At 42.7% G+C, this 21,472-nt stretch overlaps 3 protein-coding genes across 6 annotated transcripts in view; 2 read left to right on the top strand and 1 right to left on the bottom strand.

Moving 5' to 3' along the window:
• The window catches only part of fzd6 (frizzled class receptor 6), a 28,773-nt gene extending 19,323 nt beyond the window's left edge, over positions 1-9,450 (top strand). For both annotated transcript variants that reach the window (XM_015949264.3, XM_070550910.1), the window contains exons 6-8: positions 582-730; positions 815-1,189; positions 9,050-9,450. In XM_015949264.3, the coding sequence (XP_015804750.1) occupies positions 582-730; positions 815-1,189; positions 9,050-9,218 (693 nt within the window). In that variant the 3' untranslated portion in view covers positions 9,219-9,450. The remainder of the gene's footprint in view (positions 1-581; positions 731-814; positions 1,190-9,049) is intronic.
• Positions 9,451-11,414: 1,964 nt separating this feature from the next.
• Positions 11,415-17,251, top strand: LOC107378843 (collagen triple helix repeat-containing protein 1). Of its 3 annotated transcripts, XM_015949266.3 has the most exons (5): positions 11,415-11,733; positions 13,292-13,369; positions 14,510-14,728; positions 14,801-15,017; positions 16,854-17,251. In XM_015949266.3, exons 1-5 carry the CDS (start codon positions 11,632-11,634, stop codon positions 16,994-16,996), a joined length of 759 nt encoding a protein of 252 aa, XP_015804752.1. In that variant the 5' UTR covers positions 11,415-11,631; the 3' UTR covers positions 16,997-17,251. The 3 variants fall into 3 exon arrangements, with proteins under 3 accessions (XP_015804752.1, XP_054596548.1, XP_015804753.1); XM_054740573.2 differs by lacking the exon at positions 13,292-13,369 and having other exon boundaries at positions 11,415-11,691; XM_015949267.3 differs by lacking the exon at positions 13,292-13,369.
• A 554-nt stretch (positions 17,252-17,805) lies between these two features.
• On the bottom strand, positions 17,806-21,009 carry slc25a32b (solute carrier family 25 member 32b). The gene is made up of 7 exons (XM_015949265.3): positions 20,674-21,009; positions 20,353-20,503; positions 20,163-20,248; positions 18,904-19,058; positions 18,383-18,496; positions 18,158-18,303; positions 17,806-18,086 (listed from the first exon to the last, which is right to left on the bottom strand). Exons 1-7 carry the CDS (start codon positions 20,870-20,872, stop codon positions 17,963-17,965), a joined length of 975 nt encoding a protein of 324 aa, XP_015804751.1. The 5' UTR covers positions 20,873-21,009; the 3' UTR covers positions 17,806-17,962.
• Between the last annotated feature and the right edge of the window lie 463 nt (positions 21,010-21,472).

Genomic DNA, 21,472 nt, shown 5'->3' with positions numbered 1-21,472 from the left:
TCGCCTGATTTAACTGAAAATGCTCCCAAACTTAAAAAGCTTTTACTTTTTTGACTCTCGCTGCTTCTGCCATGTTCCTCTTCCAAACAACTGCCGGCTCTCCCTCGCGCTGATCTGCCGGCTCTCCCTCGCGCTGATCTGTCTGCGCGCAACGGCGGGCGGGAAGGGGGGGCGCTTTTGGAAGAGTTGTGCGACACAACGAATCGATGACGCAATTCGTTGCCAACGCTTTTAGTAATCGATTTTCATCGAATTTATCGATTCGTTGTTGCAGCCCTATTACATATCATGAATATTAATGAGTAAGACTCATAATCCACCCCCCACCCCCTCAGCTACCTTCTACTTCCTGAAACTGGAGTGCCAGAGCTTTTTTACACAGAAAACAGCTCACAGGGCCTTCATTCATACTAGAGATCACAGCAAATTTATTGGAAAAAAAAGTGTGAATGAGAGCTTTAACACGCACGAAAACTGTACATAATGTTTGGGCTGTTGAACACTGACTTGTAAAACTAACTTGTTGAGTTTCTGTTGACACACATGTTTGAAATCCCATCGATCGTATTTATCTGTTCCAGACTTCCCAGCTCGACCGGCCTGACCTCTCGTTATTTCTCGTAAAATACTTGATGACCCTGGTGGTTGGAATCTCAGCAGTGTTCTGGGTCAGCAGCAAAAAGACGTGTTCTGAGTGGGCGTACTTCTTCAACCGGACCCGCAAAAGAGAGTAAGACTACAATTACCATCTTTTTTTACTGGAGCGTCAACACAGCTCAGGTAGGTTTTAACTGTCCTGTTCCGTGACCCGTAGTCCCATCAGTGAGAGCCGCCGGGTCCTCCAGGAATCCTGTGAGTTCTTCCTCAAACACAACAGCCGCGTCCAGCACAAGAAGAAGCACTACAAGTCGAGCTCTCATAAGCTCAGAGTCATCTCCAAGTCTATGGGCACAAGCACCGGTGGTGCTCCTACCAGTCCCAGCGTCATCACCAGTCAGGGAATGTCTGCACTGGGCAAAACGCAGGCATCGCTGTTGGATACCTCAGCCAGGGAGACGCTAGACCGAGGCGCCTCCAGCAGGAGCTCCAGGAGGGGCGAGAGGGAGGGAGGGGAGAGACGCAGCAAAGGTGGGAGCTCCAGCAAGGTCAGCAGCCGCTCTGAGAGCATGAGCAGGGTTGCGGATGGAAGGTAAGGAAGGTTTTTAATTTAGTGATTTTCAGGGTTTCAGAAAAGCTCAAGCAAGTTTATAATCCGACTTTTAACTCTAAAAGTCTGATCAGATCTGGTCATTTGGGAAATATTTGGACTTTGAGATGTAATTTTTTTATAGTATAAGTTATTTTTGTGAGCCATTTCAATAATCACGCGCATGCACACTAGTGGTGTGCATCTCTACCTGCCTCATGATTCGATCTGATTCCGATTATTTGCCTAACGATTCGATTTGAGTCTGAAATGCATCACGATTCTTCATACAAAATTTTTCATTAATAAAAGCAGTAGAATAGTTTTCAATTTCTTTTTGATTTCGAAATCCCTGAAAAACAGAACATTCATCTATTCACTATAGTGAGCAATAATTTTTATAGTGTGCTGCCTATAATTACTTAAATAATATAAGAAATAATGTTTTTGGTAGAGCAGCTTTAAGATAGAATATTACTGAACTTAAAAATAGTAAACAAATACTGTGTTAAGTGATTCTTTCACATCCAGGATCCCAAAACCGAAATTAGCCCAGACATCCGATTTAAATGTAACGGGTACATCTTTGATTACTGGTAATGTTGGCCCTGTATCCCTGTCCGCCTTTTCTGTTCCAAATTGGTGCTAGGGCAACGCAGTGCGCATGTCATTGCAACTCTGCCCCCAGAAGTAATTATAAAACCTCAAAACTTTATTGTCCTTCATAGACATAGACCAGGGGTCGGCAACCTGTTCCCATCAAAGAGCCATTATTACCCGTTTCCCACAGTAAAGAAAACACTGGGAGTCAAAGTTATCTTTCATAAGACGATAATCAATAAAACGATTTATATAAAATGGATCCAGAAGTTGTAGCTCGACTCTGCCGACAATATTTTGATATTTTTCACCCTGTTGGTGGTTTTACTGAGCAGGTGCCACTTTTGTCATACGTTTCTTTTTAAAACATGTTTAGACTGTTCAGAATACAAATCCAGGCTCTGTCACGTTTGATTGTTGTAATTAAACTTTGTAGGTGGGGAAGGTCAGAAAAGGATCCGATCATTTTGTTTTTCCCTCATTTACAGTGACGGAGATAACGGCGCAGTGCGCCTGGCTCTGGTGTTAATCAAGTTAAATTTGATCTCTTTGCAACAATTTTCACAAGAAAACAGAACAGTAAAAAGCAGGGCTTGTGTTGTGTTGACCGGACAGTTCCCATATTTGACCGTTTATTTTGACGGAGAAAGAATAGAAAGTACAGGTGCTGGCCAGTAAATTAGAATATCATCAAAAGGTTGAAAATATTTCAGTAATTCCATTCAAAACGTGAAACTTGTACATTATATTCATGCAATGCACACAGACCAATGTATTTCCAATGTTCATTACATTTAAATTTGATATTCATAAGTGACAACTAATGAAAACTCCAAATTTGGTATCCCAAAAAATTCGAATATTCTGAAAAGGCTGAATATAGAAGACACCTGCTGCCACTCTAATCATCTGATTTACTCAAAACACCTGCAAAGGCCTTTAAAAGGTCCCTCAGTCTTGTTTTGAAGGCACCACAATCATGGGGAAGACTTCTGACTTAACAGCTGTCCAAAAGACAATCATTGACACCTTGCACAAGGAGGGCAAGACACAAAAGGTGATTGCTAAAGAAGCTGGCTGTTCGCAGAGCTCTGTGTCCAAGCACATTAACAGACAGGCGAAGGGACGGAAAAAATGTGGTAGAAAAAAGTGTACAAGCTCTAGGGATAACCGCACCCTGCAGAGAATTGTGATGACAAACCCATTCAAAAATGTGGGGGAGATCCACAAAGAGTGGACTGCAGCTGGAGTCAGCGCTTCAAGAACCACCACGAGGAGACTCATGAAAGACATGGGATTCAGGTGTCGCATTCCGTGTGTCAAGCCACTCTTGAACAAGAAACAGCGCAAGAAGCGTCTCGCCTGGGCCAAGGACAAAAAGGACTGGACTGATGCTGAGTGGTCCAAAGTTATGTTTTCTGATGAAAGCAAGTTCTGCATTTCCTTTGGAAATCAAGGACCCAGAGTCTGGAGGAAGAGCGGAGAAGCACAGAATCCACGTTGCATGAGGTCCAGTGTAAAGTTTCCACCGTCAGTGATGGTGTGGGGTGCCATGTCATCTGCCGGTGTTGGCCCACTCTGTTTCCTGAGGTCCAGGGTCAATGCAGCCGTCTACCAGGAAGTTTTAGAGCACTTCATGCTTCCTGCTGCTGACCAACTTTATGGGGATGCAGACTTCACCTTTCAACAGGACTTGGCACCTGCACACAGTGCCAAAACCACCAGCACCTGGTTCAAGGACCATGGTATCCCTGTCCTTGATTGGCCAGCAAACTCGCCTGACCTTAACCCCATAGAAAATCTATGGGGTATTGTGAAGCGGAGGATGCAATACGCTAGACCCAACAATGCAGAGGAGCTGAAGACGACTATCAGAGCAACCTGGGCTCTCATAACACCTGAGCAGTGCCACAGACTGAACGAGTCCATGCCACGCCGCATTACTGCAGTTATTGAGGCAAAAGGAGCCCCGACTAAGTATTGAGTGCTATACATGCACATTCTTTTCATGTTCATTCTTTTCAGTTGGCCAACATTAGAGAAACAAACATTTTTTCATTGGCCTTTAGAATATTCTAATTTTCTGAGATACCAGATTTGATGTTTTCATTGGTTGTCACCTATAAATATCAAAATTAAACGTAATAAACATCGGAAATACATTGGTCTGTGTGCATTGCATGAATATAATGTACAAGTTTCACGTTTTGAATGGAATTACTGAAATATTTTCAACCTTTTGATGATATTCTAATTTACTGGCCAGCACCTGTATTAGCATGCAGACGAACTGACACTTTATTCGTTTCGCGCAGATGTAGCTAAATCACTCAAGAAATGATTCCCATCTGAGCTGGACACTGAGCTCAGCGCAGCTCGCTGTCAGCGCGTACGTACGTACGGCGCACAGCGAGCTGAAGATGTGGAGAGGGGCTTGGAGCACGTCGCAGAACCAGAGCGCGTGCGGGAAGATTCCTCTGACTGAAGCACTGAAGTTTTAGTGTCCTTGTCACTTAGAAAATGTTACCTGATGATGAAACTTTGGCTGAATAGCGCTTATTCCTGTCTCCAACGTGGCGTCTGAGGAGAATCCCAGAATCTCACATCCTCTTCAGCTCAGAAAGCGCAGATATGATTACGCACAAGCGTGACGCGTCAACCCGGTCTCACAGTAAGACCAGGTTGGACCTGTTCAGGTTTACGCAGACAATCTTTACATTTAGAATTAGCTTACAGATGTAAAATTAATGCAGTAAAATATAAAGCATTTTATTTAAAGAGCAAGTCACCCCCAAATCACATTTTTTTTGCTGATAAACTATATAAAGGAGTGTCTAATCATGCTACAGACACGTGTAGTCAATAATTTGGCAGTTCAGTGCATCTTGGTTAAAATTCAAATATTCTGCCTAAAATTGTCAGTGTTGCGCCGTCGTCAGGGAAAAATTCTGCACTGTATTTGAATTTAAATCTGCCACCGCTATTGGCTAAGAGGTATGCTATGATGTCATCTGGTACATTATGATGTCAAAATGCCATTGTGAGCCTGTGTGTGTGTATTTGTTAGCGGCTCCGCCCTCTTGGTCTGCCAAGCAACAGCATTTGTTGCATTTTTCAAACATGAAGTGGAAGTGAAGTAAGTTTCTTGTAGGGGGTGACTTGCTCTTTAAATATCCATTCATTATTTTACAAGCACAGAGAGCCGCATCAGATGGATGGAAGAGCCGCATGCGGCTCCAGAGCCGCGGTTGCCGACCCCCGACATAGACATAGGGAGAGAATCTCATTATGTCACATTGCTGCATCGATGCGGAATCATGCACGGCTGAATCGCGATGCATCTTAGAATCGATCATTTTTCCCACCTCTAGTTTGTGTCCTTTGTAGGCAGGAGTGAGTAATGTCAGGAAGACGGTGCAAATTCAAAACTGAGTGGAGAGAAAAACCCAGTTCAGGAACTGGCTAGGAGAAGTATCTGGAGATGTGCATAGGGCATGTTGCAAACTGTGTAGAACGTCTTTTGATATCAGTAACATGGGCGTCTCAGCACTCAGGAGTCATGCACGGGGACAAGGCCATGTCAAGACTTCTGGACAGTTAAGCAGTGAGAGAAGAATGACAGATTTCATGAGGAAAACTTCAACAGATGCAGGAGAGGGAAGTAGCTGTCCAATAAACAGAGCTACCGGCAGCCAGTGTACAGTACATGATGAACGTGGCATTAATGAAAGTACAGCATTACCAGTGCCTAGTACCAGGGCAGATCTGCTGGGTAATTAAAAAGGTGATGTCACACTACTCATTCAATTCCAGCTCTGATGTCTCAGCCATTTTGTCCAGATGTTCCCAGACAGTGAGATTGCCAACAAGTTTTCATGTGGTGCAACAAAAGCAGCTTACCTTATATGTTTTGGCTTAGGTCCTTATTTGAAAGAGCAACGGGTCAGTGATATAAGAAAAGCACCGTGCTATGTAGATTCTTTTGATGAATGTCTGAATAAAGTGACACAGACAGAGCGGTTGGATGTTGTAGTGAGACACTGGAGTGAACACAAAGGGAAGGTTGTGGTGCATTATTTTGATTCAGAGTTTATGGGACACACGCAAGCAGAGAAGCTTCTGGAAAGGATCAAGATAGCCCTGTCACCATTAAATCCCAATAAGCTGTTGCAGATTTCAGTGGATGGCCCTGCTGTCAAATGGAAGCTCCCGAGGATATTCCAAGAGGACACAAGCCAAGAGGACCCAGATGCACCAAAGATGATACATTTGGGAAGCTGTGGTTTGCATGTTCTTCATGGAAGTTTTCAAGATGGAGAAAGAGAAACCGGTTGGAAGGTGGGACATGTGCTTAGAGCACTTTGGCAGATGTTCCATGACTCACCAGCAAGACGTGCTGACTTCATTGAGGTGACCAAAACAACAACATTTCCTCTGAAGTTCTGTGCCCATCGATGGGTTGAAGACTTGGCAGTTGCAGAGCGGGCAATGGAAGTGTGGCCAGCTGTGCAACAGTACATCAGCAGCCACCAGAAACTCCCAAAAAGCAAAGTACCATCATCTGCTTCCTACTGTACAGTGAAAGGGGCCGCAGCTGATCCTCTCTTTCAGGCAAAGCTCCAGCTTTTTGCATTTGTTTCCAGACAGCTGAAGCCTTTTTTGGAGAAATTCCAGACAGATGCACCAATGGTGCCTTTCCTTGCAAAAGAGCTTGAGTCCATCCTGAGATGCTTGCCGTCAGGCTTTATTAAAAGAGAAGAATTGGAGAAGATGAAAACACCTGTCCAGCTGCTGAAACTTGATGTGCAAAACAAATCAATCCATGTGCCACTCAAACAACTGGGCACTGCATTTGCTACAAAACAAGCTTTACAGAAAGCATCTGAAAAGCTCCAGGAAAATCCAGTGAACATACAGGTGTTCCTGAACGAATGCGTCACTTTCCTTGCTGTGACCTGCAAAAAGATTATGGAAAGAAGTCCACTTGTGTATCCAGCAGTGCGGCACATGAGCTCCCTCGACCCTGTGATCATGGTAACAGAGACTGAGCGTGCAATAACAATGTTTGAGAAACTCCTACAGGTTCTCCTCAATGCAGGATGGTGCACCGCCTCAGAGTGTGACAAAATCCTTGCTCAGTATAAAACTTTCTCAATGCATGCAAGTGTAAACCTCAAGGCAGAATTCCAAGATTTTTCATACAGATGCAGGCTCAAGGATTTTTTTGGGAGATTTATCAGTGGTAGAGCAGATTATGCAGCACTGTGGGACATGATGAAATGTCTCCTAACACTGCCTCATGGACAAGCAGCAGTGGAGCGAGGATACTCCGTGAACAAGGACATGCTAGTGGAAAACTTGAAAGAGAAGAGTCTGATAGCATTGCGGCTGGTCCAGGATGCAATGGCTGAGCGTGCAGTTAATGAAGCCCTGCCAAAAGACCTAATCCAACACTGCAAAGGAGCCAGAATGAGGTATATGCAATATCTCAAGGATGAAAAAAAGAATAAAGAACAAACTGCAAATGAGAGGAAAAGAAAGGAGCTCCACCAAGACATAGAAAATGTCAAAGCAAAACAGAAGAATAATGAAAAGCAGTGAGATGATGCAGAAAGAGGCAGACAAAATGGCAATGAAAGCAGAAAAAAACAGGACTTCACATTACTGTCCAAATCCAATGCTTATCGCAAACGTGTGGCTGAGAAAAAGGAAGAACTACAAGCCCTAGCTACAACACTGGAAGACCTGCAGGAGAGCGCCAAGAAGCTACAATAACTGAGATTTATTTTAGAGGAACATTTTAATTGAAATGACATTGCTTTGTTTTATATTGACTTTTTTGTACTGCAGGATAGGGTTTGAGTTTGAAATTTATATTTTTGATTTACTTTTGCAGTAATTTTCAGTTTTACTTCTAGAATGCAGGTGTCAGATGCACTAGGTCAGCTGTAAGTAAACAGTAAAAAGTTAAACTGAAGGAGTTTGTTTTGGTGATTTATTGAACATAAAATACTTTTTGAAGAAAGTACAAGAAAGTAAGAGGGAGATAAAAAAAACATTTGAGCATAACTGTCAAATACAAGATGTAAGGTACAGTACAATTGCAGAAAATAACACTTCTCCAAAGCTTGGGATACACGATACATACCGAAATTTAATTTCTACTTTATCATAATGATTTACTTCATATTATCCAGGAGGCTAAATGGATTTTACATTTAAACACATTTAGCTTTACAAAATGTAAATCCATTTCATCAATATAATTGGCAAAGAAATTACAAAGATTTGGTAAATCAAAATAATTAGGAGTCAAAAAGGCACAACTCATCAATTTATGCCATTATGTATACCGGATGCATAATTTGCCTTGGTGTGAGCAGATGCAATTAATTTAAAAGTTTGGTAATAGTTAATATTTTCCAACGTTAGTGACGGATTGCGAATGCAGTTTGGACTTTTAAAGTGATCTCAGCTCGTAAAATAGCTGTGTCTGGACCGGAGGAGTGACATTGTGTCAGGTCATCTTTTTCATTTTTTGTTTTCGCAAACCTGTTTTGTGTTTTGTTTATAATTGTGAATAAATGAAAATAAACTTGAAAAAAAATCTCTGTCATGTTTTTGTTCGGCTCAGCAATTAAACCAGGTGATTTCATTCAGCACAGTGAATTAACCTGGTTCAGTTGCTGAGCAGAACAAAAACATGACATGGAGATGACTTGATGATGCCACAATATGGCACCTCTGGTATGAACTAAAGTAGAGAATAACTTCTGTTTTAGTTGTGTTGCATTGTAAGTAGAGGAAAGCAGGTGGGATTGTTAAAGACAAAAATCTTTCCACAACTATATTGTCAATATAACGGTGTAGGTAGGTACAATATCATATCTGTTTCTAAATATATATATATATATATATATATATATATATATATATATATATATATATATATATATATATATATATATATATATCATATCATATCGAGATATTGGCAAACCGTAGTTATGATAACTTGACTTGTACACTGAAAAAGTCTTGAAAATGTCCTGGAAAATATTTTCAAGAAAAGAGTGGGAACCCTGGCTGTATATTTCTCTCACGATGGCCAAATCTGCAGCCAGATCTTTCAGTTTTGCTTTTAAGAGTCAGCTTTATGGTATTTCAGAGGCAACATTTAACTCCATGTCTGATGTTGTCAGGACTGTTGTACTCAGATTGATCTGAGAATCTTGAATCTGTTATGTGTCCTGCTGATTGTAGGTTGAGCCCCAGCTGTGATCTGTTGGAGCCCAGACATGCTACTGGTGAGCAGCAGCAGCAGCATCCAGCTTTAAACCCATCACACAGCAGCATCATCCATGACTCCGCCCACCAAACAGCGCACCACGTGTCTGAGGAAAACAAGGAGCCAAAGAATCTGACCTCCTAGATGTTTCTACTCTCTCCCCCTGTGATGCACCCAGCCCCATGTGGTGCTGGTTTCTGTTTTTGTGTGCCCAATGTTGTTTAGTGGCACCAAAATGCAACAGACAAGTATTTCCAAAGTGTGTATAGGACCTGAATCTGTGGGATGTAGGCTGGAGTTGCTGATTTAGTTGGGTGAATCAGTGAGTTTGGGAGTTTTTAGTCTGAATGTCAAAAAGGACAACCCTGTCCCAGCTGTCCAGCTACCAATGGCCTTTTTTAAATGAGCGCATGCTTTAGTTTTATAGACGTTAGCTGAATGATGTATGATACTTGCTAAAAGACAAATGTAATATTATTGTAAATGTACTTAGTTACTGTAGAGTCTGAGTTTGTTACTGTAGTCGGAACACTGAGATTGATGTCAGGGACGTCCTGATACGTCCAGTATTCAGCCTTAGAGACGCTGTCCTGTGGTAAACTGTCTTAATCTAATGTCTTACGTCCTTCCTGAACAGAAAGCTTACGCTCAGACCTCTTCTCCTAATGATCAAACACTGTTTTATTTTTATTTTTTATATAAAATATTCACTTAAGCTGAATTTAGTTTTTGGGCTGAATTTGCTGATTAGTTTTTATTTTAGGATGGTTTTTGCACAAGTGTCATCATGTCATCTGGTTAAAGAATTATTTGTTTAAATATTTTTTAAATCTAAAAAAATGAAGCAGATATTGAAACGGATATTTTGCACATTTTTAAATATCATCAGTTCAAAGACTCTGAACCATCTTGAGACAAATTAGGTGGACCTTTTATTGAAGTGAAATTTTAGCATTTCTCTTGTGTTCTGTGAGAAAGATACAAATAATATTTAGCTGACTTCATGAACAGTTCATCCATCCATCCATTTTCGGCCGCGTATCCGGGGTCGGGTCGTAGGGGCAGTAGCCTAAAGCCCTCCCCTTAGCAGGGAGGCCCAGACTTCCCTCTCCCCAGCTACTTGGGTCAGCTCTTCCGGGGGAATCCTAAGGTGTTCCCTGACCAGCCAAGAGAGGTAGTCCTTCCAGCGTGTTCTGGGTCCTCCCTTAGGTCTCCTCCCAGTTAGATGTGCCCAGAAAATCTCACCAGGGAGGTGTTCAGGAGGCCTCCTAACTAGATGCCCTGGCCACCTCAACTGGCTCCTCTCGATGTGGAAGAGCAGCGGGTCTACGCCGAGCCCCTTCCGGATGACCGACTTATTACCTTACCTCTAAGGGAGAGAGCCCAGCCATCCTGCGGAGAAAACTCACTTAGGCCACTTGTGTCCACAATCTTGTTTGTTCGGTCACTACCCAAAGCTCGTGACCATAGGTGAGGGTAGGAACGTAAAACTACCGGTAAATAGAGAACTTTGCCTTCTGGCTCCGCTCGCTTCACCACGACAGACCGGTACAACGCCCAACATCACTGCAGATGCAGCACCAATCCGCCTGTCGATCTCATGTTCATGACTGATGAGCGAACGGCAAGTCAGCTCTGATTTCAGAGTTTATGCGCGGTCACTTATTTTGCATTACAGTTGTTTATATTGTGTTTTCTTTACAAGCATAAATACAGCATTTCTGTTCCGTCTGGGTGTCGGGGTTTCTGCTGAATCCCCCAGAATCAAAGGCCTGCAATAACATCGGGTGGACTGTTGCTGTTGGCAGCAACTCAGCTGTGCTAGGACTAGCCGTTATGTTGACATAAACAATTTTTCTAAATGTTGGCCATTCAGGAAAGTGTCTCCCGTGGGCTAAGAGAAATTTTGAATTTTAAAATGCTTGAAGAGACTGGAGCAATTTTAAGAGCAGCAAACTTGGGTCTGAATTCAGGATAGCTCTACAGGCTTTCCCCAAATTAACAGGATTTGGTGTGAATATGTGTACACAGAATCACTTTATAACCGTCAAATCTCTTTTAAACCTCAAACCACACATTATATAAAGATATAAGTGAAGATTGTGGATTTGGGGTAAGAATATTTATGAAAAAGTTCACAAAACGTCTCGAGTTTTAGAACAGCCTGTGTGATTTATTTAAAGTTGTCTTGTCTAAATGCTGCAAAAGGGACCGACTGTTCCTCAGAGACGTTTTCATGGTTCAGCCACCAACTTAAAGGGAATCTGTGTCATTGTCTGTTTTCTATTTTTGTCATGTGGATGGAGTTTGGGATGCAGTTCTGGATCGCCTCTGAAGTTTTTTGTTACATTTCGTGTCTTTGCTGTTTTAGTTTGATGATTAAAACTCTAGGTTTATAAGCTGCGGTGTGTGAGTGTGAGTCACTTATTCCTCTCCGTTTGCAGCGGAGCACTGGTGTTTTCTTTATTTTCTGCATGCTTGGCTCCTTCCCTTCTGCCCTCCTCTGGACTGCAGCCTCAGCTCTCCTCACATTCAGTCCGCGTCTGTCCGCCTCGAGATGATCTCCCGCCTGCTGCTGCTCGCCTGCGTGGCTTTGCCTCTGTACGGAGAGGAGAAGGTGAGAAACCGAGGATACCGAAAAGATCCTGATGCCGACAAGGTAAGGACTGAAAATCAGAACTCCACAAGACAACGAAATTAAGCTTTTTTCTAATTCTCCCATAATAAATGAACCGGTGTTCAGTCGTGACTGTGACGTCACTCAACGTTTCTTGCATTTTTCGTGCGCCTCGTGTAACATTCATTCTTTTTACCCAGCCTCCCTTGCATCTCTGATGGGGAGTTATCTGTGGAGCCACAAATTAATTATGAGTGTACAAAAGTGTGAACAAGCCGCAGAAGCGTTTTCACTTCTAATTTGCGGATTTGTCGCATTTTTGAGCAATTTTAACGCAAAACTGCACCGAACAGTTTGGTTCAGTCCGGAATAGTGCGATGTGGATTTCTGATGTTTTAAAATGTGGACAAAATCCACACAAAACGTAAATGTCTTTAAAGAGAAGGGACTCTGGCAAAACTGTAGAGCTCACATCACAGGTGACAGTTCCAGGTAGGCCTATTTCCTTCTTTACACAAAACGTTTAGTGGGAGAGTTAAAGTCACAAAAAAATGTTCAGATCTAAAAACTCATCTGACTCCAACAACTGTTACGGAACATAAAGCAGACATGAGGCATGCTTAGGTCTCCATCACGTCCCAGAGCCATCCATCTTCATTGTATTTTAGCATATTTTATTTAAAACTGGTAATGAAGGGAGTTGTAGCATGCAATATATATATATATATATATATATATATATATATATATATATATATATATATATATATATATATATATATATATATATATATAACATTAAAATCTGAACCACCAGTGCCTTCTGCTTCACAGTTTAACACAACCTCTGCTTTTCAGCTGGCGGCTGCTTGTCCAAGGCTCTTTTGATTCCTGTCTTCTTCTCATCTATAGTTTGCTGTCAGGGAATAGGAGGACAGGATTTGTGGTGACCTTAATGAGCCACTGAGAGCAGTTTTAACATTTTCGTACACCAGACTGGACATTGGAGATTGTTCCAAATGTGACGATAGAACTGCGGACAGGAAAAACATTGGCATCTTTAAATGTCTTCAGAAGTTTTCTAGATTGGGCATGGACATAAAAACACTCTTCAGAAACATCTAGTTCCTTCAGCAGATCATAACTTAAACCTTTCTGACATTTTTGAACCTTTACAGCTGGTTGTCCTTTAGTCCAGGGTTGGCAGCTCTCCAGCAGACTGAATGAATTCTTTAAAACAGGAAGTTAGGGTCTGGCTCATACCATCTGTCTGCCTTTGTTATCTGTGTTCATGTTTTTCCACTTTAGAAATAACCTTTTCTCATTTATTTTATAATTAAACTTACTGCTAATAAAAACCCTTAAAGCAGGGTTCAACTATTTGATTTGATTCTCGAGCCTCTTGCTCATGTTTTCAGTCTGGTTGGCTGATAAAAACACAGATTTGGAGAGTAAACAGTGAAACCTGGTTTTGCTGGGGGCTCCATCAGGATCAGCTCCCTTCTTCCCCCCAAAGTCTTACCTACGTTACTCTTCTTGGACAACTGTGACCACATGTGAAGCGTAATAAAGAACATATTGTGTTACCATCTGTATCTAGTGCTCTGGAAATGATGCAGAAAAGGCCAACTGCACTAGACACGCCGCTGAGGGGAGATCTACTTTTCTGAACAGCATGGTAATCATTAAGTCCTACTTTGCATCTAACGGAGATCTTTTGAATCAGAAATCCCTCAAAGCTGAGCTTTATAATTTTGCTCTGCATGAGCCAAGAAAGTACCGACTGGTGTTGACTAATGCATGAAACGCCTCTGATTCCAAAGCCTCCTTTATTCTTCTAGTTACAGTATCTGACTGTGTGGTACTGATATTCAAAATGGCTGGAGTGTAAACCACGCAGACAGGAAGGAGGTAGCTAATACAACACCCAGCTGTGCTTAGAGACAGAGTTCTCTTTCTGCTCTGCAACTTCTCTAAAAATCCAACAATCTGAGCGTTTTGTAGCTGCACCCTTTCCATGCTCAGTCACCAGGAAGGAGCCTGGAAGTCCCAATTTCCTGGAAGCGTTTCAGCACATGCAAAAAAAAAAAACCAACCTCCCACTTTAAAATTATGTTGCTGACTCCCCAGCTCCTTTAGAGATGATGTAAGGTCTGATGCCCCCAGGTTGCCTCAGCGTTGGCTGCTTAATGGCTAAAACAGTCTCTCCACCATCTGTTCAAATGCAGCTAAGATTACAATCCCATAGTTCTTCTATTGGGGGCGTATTTCCAAATTGGACACTCTAAAATACATTTTTGTCCTTATTCTCCAGGGACTTGAGTCGGGACAAGATGTAGAAATTCATGTAAAAGCTCTTTGTTCTCCTCTTCTGCTCCAGATACATTTTTCCTGACTGTTTTTTGCCTTGCACCTCTCCTTCCTCTCCGGAGGAACATGTAACTCTTCTCTATTTGGCTCCTCCACCGTGTGTCTGTGCATGTGGTAGCTTTATGTGTGTGTGTCTGAGTCAGCGTTTAGATGCTGTGTCCGTTTAAGGATAGCAGATTCAACAGGACAGTGAATCACACTGGGACATGTGTAGCCAGACACCTACTCATTAGACGGCCTCCAGTTGCTCATTTACACCCGGCCTGCTATTCATTAGTTAGTGGCTTCAAGTTTGTTGATTCAACAGTTTCATGTCTTAATTTGGAACTCCATAGACTTGCTTCAGCCCTGTTGAGACTTCATTTGTTGATGTGAACTGTTCACATCAACAGAGTCCGTGCTTTATTACATGCATCCCCACAATTTCCCCACTATTATGTTTGTTCAGTATGGCAGCTGCATGCAAGGCCCAGCAGGCACCGCTGGCAGGGACGGTAACCCCGGATCCAACGGCATTCCAGGAACGCCTGGTATCCCGGGCCGTGACGGCCTCAAAGGTGAGAAAGGGGAATGCATTAGCGAGATTTTCGAAGAGCCCTGGAGGCCCAACTACAAGCAGTGTGCCTGGAACGCTCTGAATTATGGGATTGACCTGGGTAAAGTAGCTGTAAGTACCTCCCCAAGGCTTCTCCTTTTAGGAATAACAAATCCACACATCTTACTCCATGCTGTGTCACAGGATTGCACATTCACCAAGCTGCGCTCAGACAGCGCTCTCAGAGTCCTCTTCAGCGGTTCCCTCAGACTCAAGTGCAAGAACGCATGCTGTCAGAGGTGGTATTTCACCTTTAATGGAGCAGAGTGTACAGGACCCCTACCAGTGGAGTCCATCATCTACTTAGACCAGGGAAGTCCGGAGCTCAACTCCACCATCAACATCCACAGAACGTCTTCAGGTCTGTCACAAGTAACCGTGCATTCACTAAGAGGCCCGTTCTATCTGTAGAACATTTAAGAATTTGCTGAGAAAATGTTATTCCTCTTGTCTAATTTCACTTGGACCTTTTAAATTTGGCACTTTTATGAAACTGACTAAGGTTCACAAAACAGTGTGTTGGAGCGATGACCCAAGTCCTACAGGAAGTGGTCATTCTGGATTATGTATTAATACATTTCTCCTACAAATGTTTCATCGTCCACTCCAAATGAAGTCTGTATACTCTTGGAAGTTGGAATGTGACATGCTGTTGAAGCCAGCTAACGTTTCGAAAATACACATTTCTAAAGTCCAAACCCCTCTGTTCTGGCATCTTCAGAATACAGCAATGCAAAAGGCTTGTTCCCAAGGTGTGTGTGTGTGTGTGTGTTAGTGATGTGTCGGTCGCGAACGAATCGGCTCTAAGAGCCGGCTCTTTGAAGTGAACGACGGGAGCCGGCTCGTCATTGGGAGCCGGCCCCTCCCCCTCCACCCCGACTTGGTGGAAGCTACAGGAGACTGGTCTTCATATGTAACTGCGTGTCCAGACTGTCCACACATAGAGCAGTAGGGGCAGGGAAGAGGGAGGATCAGACTCAGACACACAGCAGAGCACATGTGGGAGGAGGGAGACGAGAGGGAATGAGGAGGAAAAAGGCGAGTGAGAGAGAGGAGAGCCCGACGAAGACGGTGAGAAAATGAGCGCCAGCAGTCGGAAAGTGGAGATTTCTTAAAGTGTTCAGTTATTAAATCCATAGAAATGATAAATATTTGATATATTGCTTTTTTTTTACATTAGTAAATCGTTTTACATATAGTTTAGCATTATTTTGGTTATAAATGTACTCTACGCAACAGTAAAGCTGAGGAGCCACTTGGGAGCCGAGCCAAAAGAACCGGCTCTCTAAAAAGAGCTGGAATTTCCATCACTAGTGTGTGTGTGGTGGGGGTTCAGAAGTGCAGTTTGATGGATGGATTATGATCCAATCATCATGAAAGGGAAGTTCAGGATTTTCCAGGATTGTATATTTCAGAGATGATTATAATTGTTTGCCATCAGTCAGTGAAGAGTTCCAAGCAAAATGGTAAACATGTTACATAAACTCTTCTACCATACCTTTAAGGCATGATGGAAGATAGCTATCAGGGTCTGGACGAGGTTAAACCTCAGACTTCCACTCCTCTATAAAACCCAGACTTGTGCAAGCTCGCACATATAAATGTCTGAGCTGCTGAGAAACATACTTTTACTCACAGATGTGGTCTCATGCACACCTACTTGTTAAAACCTTCACCTCACCGTAGCCCCGCCCACCGAGAACAGGAAGTTGCATGTTGTATTCTCATCTCCAAACTTTTGCTAGATGTCAGGTAAACCAGTTGATGTTACTTGATGGGTAAAGTGGTGACTTTTTGTTGGAGGCTTTGGACTTGGCAGCAAGTTGATCAGAACCTTCAAGAGTTACGGACCTAAACAAACTTGGTGTTTTAAGGTTTTATAATTGTATATTAAACCAGGTAACTAGAAGAAAACTGTAATTATTCCAGGACAGCTCCAGTCCTGCTGTATGTTTGCCTTTGTGTAGCTGCAAGCTCGGCAGTAAAAGACACTGAGCTTTTCATCTTCTACGTGTTTGTTCAACTGCTGTGGAGCAGTCTCGTTCCCTCAGCAGCACTCTTTTATTAAAACTTCAGAAGTTCACCACAGTATCATAAAAAAAGTATAATTAACACTTTTACCATCTCAGATTTCAGGGTGGATGTTTCATGAAGCTCATCCCCTCTGTTCTGTTCCTTCCCTTCTCCTCCTCTAAAGTTGAAGGACTGTGCGAGGGCATCAAAGCGGGACTGGTGGATGTGGCGGTGTGGGTGGGGACCTGTGCTGACTATCCCAGGGGTGACGCATCTACAGGCTGGAACTCCGTCTCCAGGATTATCGTGGAGGAGCTGCCTAAATAAGAGACCTGCATGAACGAGAGGCTCCAGCTCTGGTGCTGTAGCCGTGTTCACTGGCCCTCTGAAACGATCGGGGACGGCTTACCCAAGCGTCACAGCATCACTGATTGTAACTTGAATGTTTTTGTTTTCTTTAAACACCAAGCTGGTCATCAGCCCGTAGACAGGGACGCTGTGGTCCTGTCTGCTAGCAACACAAGTGTACGGTAGCTTTGTCTGCTTTATTGTTGTCAATAAAGTTCTTTTTTAAAGAATCAATTCTGTCAACAGTTACTTATAAATTAGTAGAAAAGCTGAAAGATAACAGGCTAGCATCAAACTGGCTAAAGACAAAGCAGATCAAGATTCATCTCACATATTAAAAACTTTCAGCTGACGTCATGAGGAAAAAAGTATTTTTTAAACAGGAGTGTGCAGACTAAACATCAGAACACACACACACACACACACACACACACACACACACACACACACAATAAAACCTGAGAGAAATTTAATGTCCATAAACAAAATTTAAATGTTTTTTCCCCTTTCTGCTGCCAGAACTTAAGTAAACAGAACCACAGCGGCACACACCCTTATCGTCTCACAGGTTGTGACTGTTGGAGACACAACACTGCAGCAAAAAAACCAACAGAATTTCCATTAGAAATCATTAAAGGTTCCATATCTGGTGATGCAACTGTAGTAACAAGTGTCTCAATGTGTCACCAACCGTCTCAGCTCAGCGAGGCTTGGCTTGTGTTTCTGAACCAGAGGCTGATCGTCATGTTTCAGAGTTCAGAATAAAAAAGAAAAGATGATTCAGCTGTTTCTCTGGGACTTCATTCAGCAACGTTTTCAGCATTCTTTTAAGTGCCAATGAATGCTCACTTCAGCCCTTCTCCTCATCCTGAACAGAGTCAGCGGAACAGTCTCCACGCTGCTCCAACAAGAGCCTGCAGTCTGGCAGCAAACCCCCTGCAGGATTTATTCAGTCCCAAGGAGGAAGCGAGACACATTCTCATAAACCACAAAGGTGATGCAGCAGGCGGGGGTGACACGAATTAGGTTTGGGATGATGCCTTTATAGAAACCGGCCGCACCTTCATTCCTGCAGAGAAAAGTGGGACATTATTGAAGACAGGTGGGCATGGACCAACTGAGAGCAGATGAGCCCCGTACCTCCATGTCCGCATGACGACATCAATAACTCCATTGTATCTGTTATGCTGGTCTTGCAGGCGAGCTCGCACCACCTGATAGGGGTACGTCGTGGCCACAGCAAATAGTTTTGATAATGCTGCCATTGTGACGTATTCCAGAGCATTCTGTCAGCAGAGAGAGCAGAGTGGGAAACGGGCCGTTGTCTAGGTGTTGGACTGTTTAAAATGAAAAGCTTTGACTCACCAGCTTCGCGTCTGAGGGCACTTTCCTGTACTTGTTGTAGTCTCTCTTGAGCTCTTCGTAGGCCATGAACTGCAGCGCTCCGTGTGACGTTCCAAACAGGCCAGGAACAAAACCCTCCATAAAAAACATGCTGTCAGTATTTCTGTGTAGACACGTATAAACACTGCAGTATAGATATTATCTACACACACAACATCAGTACTCATCTTTCTCATGCCTTTATTACATGAATGAGAAGTGAGTAGACGAGCATTCAAAGTTACGGCCATTTTTAATTTGAAAATCTTCACTGTTTAATATAGATACTAACATGAGTATAATTACAAAGCTGTGCTTTACAAAGGTAAATAGTGTGGTGGCGCCCTCTAGTGGTGAATGGCGATCTGCTCTGATTTTAACGTTTGAGAGTTTTGACCAAATAACAATTTAAAGCAACTTAAGTTTGTTTACAGTGCTGCACACCCGTAACATTCTCTGTGTTAATAAATGATAGAAGAATCCTAAACTAAGTGATGTCTCACTCGGTAGAGTCCTGCTACTCCCTCGCTGCGGTAGATCTTCACCAGAGCATCCACCATCCCCTTGTACTGCTTCCTGGTTGGGTCGGCGCTGTACTGCAGAACCATCTGGGTCTTAGTGACCCAGATTGGGTTGGTAATGGTAAGCGTTAGGACGCCTGCAAAAGAGGAACAGGAAATTGCTCCAATGAGGCTCACAAGACGGGCAGCAGATCTTTGTTCACACACATGCATCTCCACCAGTAAAGCCTTGTATCTAATTATGTCTTTAGTTAAACAGGTTAACAGCTTCCTGTAGAACAACAGATGAAACTCTAGATTTGAGAGGACCTTATCATCAGTTGCGACTAAAACGATGTGGTCTGCAGCTTCCCATCAAACCTTTGAAATAAGTGGAAGATGGCCATAATAACCAGCAGAATAAAACCAAAACCTTTACGTAGCATTCCATCTTCCTGCAAATTAGATATCTATACTTCCAGAACAATGGAAGTACACATATCTGGAATACATATCCAGTCTGTCGAATAAATGTTAAAAAGGCCACCTTAGGTTTTTAAGGACTCTGAGATATTTAAAAGTTAATTCCTACGAGTGCAGGCTCCGTCTTGTGTGTGACGACACATCAGTGTGGCTGTCAGAAAGCCCGACAGCGCTGCGGCGCTTCATTTGACCACATAAGTAACTGCACCCGTTTACACGCCTAGTAAAGGCAACAACGTTGCAAAAATGGGAATAGTGATTAACTAGATTACTCCGTTACCTAACACCGCTGTTATACTTAAACAGTGTTACTCCTAACACTGCTCTACACCCCCCCTGGGACATTTCTCTGTTTAAAATCCTTTTTTTTTGGTTTATTATTATTTCATGTAATACTCCAATATTTGTGCTGTGGTATCTTTCTATTTTTAGAGGCACTTTTCAATAGATTTAAAAATAATCTCACCTTCATCTGCTGAAATCTACACAAAAGCTTAATTTCCATATCCTGGCCTGCCAGACGCGTCCTGTGTTGAATTCTACACAGAGAACTAATAAGGAAGCATGGAGCTGGCTGGTCAGGCTCTCATTTTCAGCACCTACGATGGATTTATCAGAGGGAAACAGACCTATTTGACGTTGTGAAGCTCTCATAAACAAAGCTGTGCATTAGTTTGTATCTGCTCTGTCAGTTCAGGCCAGCACAGAGCAGTATTATCAGCTGCTATTGGCTGTGTGCTGATTGAATGAGCATGTGCTTGCACAGATCTAAAACTAACCAGCTTCAGCCGCCGAGACAAGGTGCTCTCCTGCACTTAGTTCAGTCTGACGCCCTTCTTTTGTATACCCTTTGATTGCATTGTAACTGCAAAAGAACACAGAATAGACAGTGAGACATCCCATAGTGAAACACTTCCAATACAAACTTTCTCATGAATGCTGCAGATATACAGTCAGAAGTTTACATACAAGAAGAAATAGAGACCCCAGGAAGCACCAGCACCCCAAACATTAGGTGTCACTCCCTGGTAGAGACCCCTCAGTCCCTCCTGGTGCCACACACTCTTCATACAGTGAAACATGCCGCTGTACTTAGGTCTCAGCTCCAGGCCATCACTCACTGCGTTAGACAGACGTTCAAATTATGTTATGGCAAAAGTAATGAACTAAGCTCTGTGCAGGTGTTTTAAAATAAACCTGCCAGAGCAGATAAAGCCACATGTGGACAAGGGCTGTGCACGAATAATAAGAGAAAAGAAACTAGCTTTACTGTGTATTCTCTAGACATACCTGCAAACCTGATCTTGACGAGGTCTAGTGGGTGAAGCACCAGCGTCGACACAACTCCACCGCTGAGTCCTGCCACCAGGTTTTCTATTCTCACATGGCTGAAGACTTTCTGGAGGCTTCCGGTTACAGTGACAGCGGACATGGACTTGTTGGACAGCTCTGTCTCGGCAGCGGTACCGTGTTTAGGAGCAGAACTCATGCTCGCAAAAGCTAAACAAAAAAAAAAAAAGAACGTAGCTAGCTCAGCTCAGTTTACAGCGCGCGCAGCTCGTATCACCCAAAAACTCCAGCTTGCTCCAAAACATCGAGACAACTGACTGAAGCCACCGCAGCATTTAACTACAACACGCATATTAATGCATGCCACAAACTGAAACAGGTTTCTAACAAGAGGCGAAATTCCCTAAAGGTACTTCTTCAACATGACAGCCCTGCTTCATCGACCTTGCGGAGTACGTAAGCGTCAATGTTGCTGTTGTTGAAACAAGGTTTCCGAATATTTTTCAAAATAAAATACAAACTTTTTTGAACCAGGACATATTTTTTTCTTTCATAAATTTTGACACAATTTGAAGCGTTTAGAAGCATTAAAATTGCTTTTAGTTTTATCTTCACTGATGTGATTATTGCTTTTATTTTTTATTTTAAGACAAGGCTGGTTTGTCTTAATGATTTTATAATTTATTATTTACCATGTGACCACTCTTTCATTTTTTGTGTAGAGCACACCATTTAGATTATTTAAGTTGTTTATCTATTTAGACAAAAAGGATATGAACAGACAAGCAACGAAATTATT

The sequence above is a fragment of the Nothobranchius furzeri genome, chromosome 5 (assembly GCF_043380555.1).
Source record: "Nothobranchius furzeri strain GRZ-AD chromosome 5, NfurGRZ-RIMD1, whole genome shotgun sequence".
Classification (NCBI taxonomy): domain Eukaryota; kingdom Metazoa; phylum Chordata; class Actinopteri; order Cyprinodontiformes; family Nothobranchiidae; genus Nothobranchius; species Nothobranchius furzeri.
This window is presented reverse-complemented; position numbering and strand designations above follow the sequence as displayed.

What these genes read in the sequence shown, in the direction of transcription:
- slc25a32b (XM_015949265.3), bottom strand. Translation starts at nt 20,872, where the DNA reads ATGAGTTCTGCTCCTAAACACGGTACCGCTGCCGAGACAGAGCTGTCC. An exon ending in TGTCTCGGCGGCTGAAGCTG is followed by an intron (nt 19,059 to 20,162) that starts GTTAGTTTTAGA and finishes CCTCTTTTGCAG; the next exon opens with GCGTCCTAACGCTTACCATT. An exon ending in GAGTAGCAGGACTCTACCGA is followed by an intron (nt 18,497 to 18,903) that starts GTGAGACATCAC and finishes TTTTTTATGGAG; the next exon opens with GGTTTTGTTCCTGGCCTGTT.
- LOC107378843 (XM_015949266.3), top strand. Translation starts at nt 11,632, where the DNA reads ATGATCTCCCGCCTGCTGCTGCTCGCCTGCGTGGCTTTGCCTCTGTAC. An exon ending in AAGATCCTGATGCCGACAAG is followed by an intron (nt 11,734 to 13,291) that starts GTAAGGACTGAA and finishes ATCTGTATCTAG; the next exon opens with TGCTCTGGAAATGATGCAGA. An exon ending in TTGACCTGGGTAAAGTAGCT is followed by an intron (nt 14,729 to 14,800) that starts GTAAGTACCTCC and finishes GCTGTGTCACAG; the next exon opens with GATTGCACATTCACCAAGCT.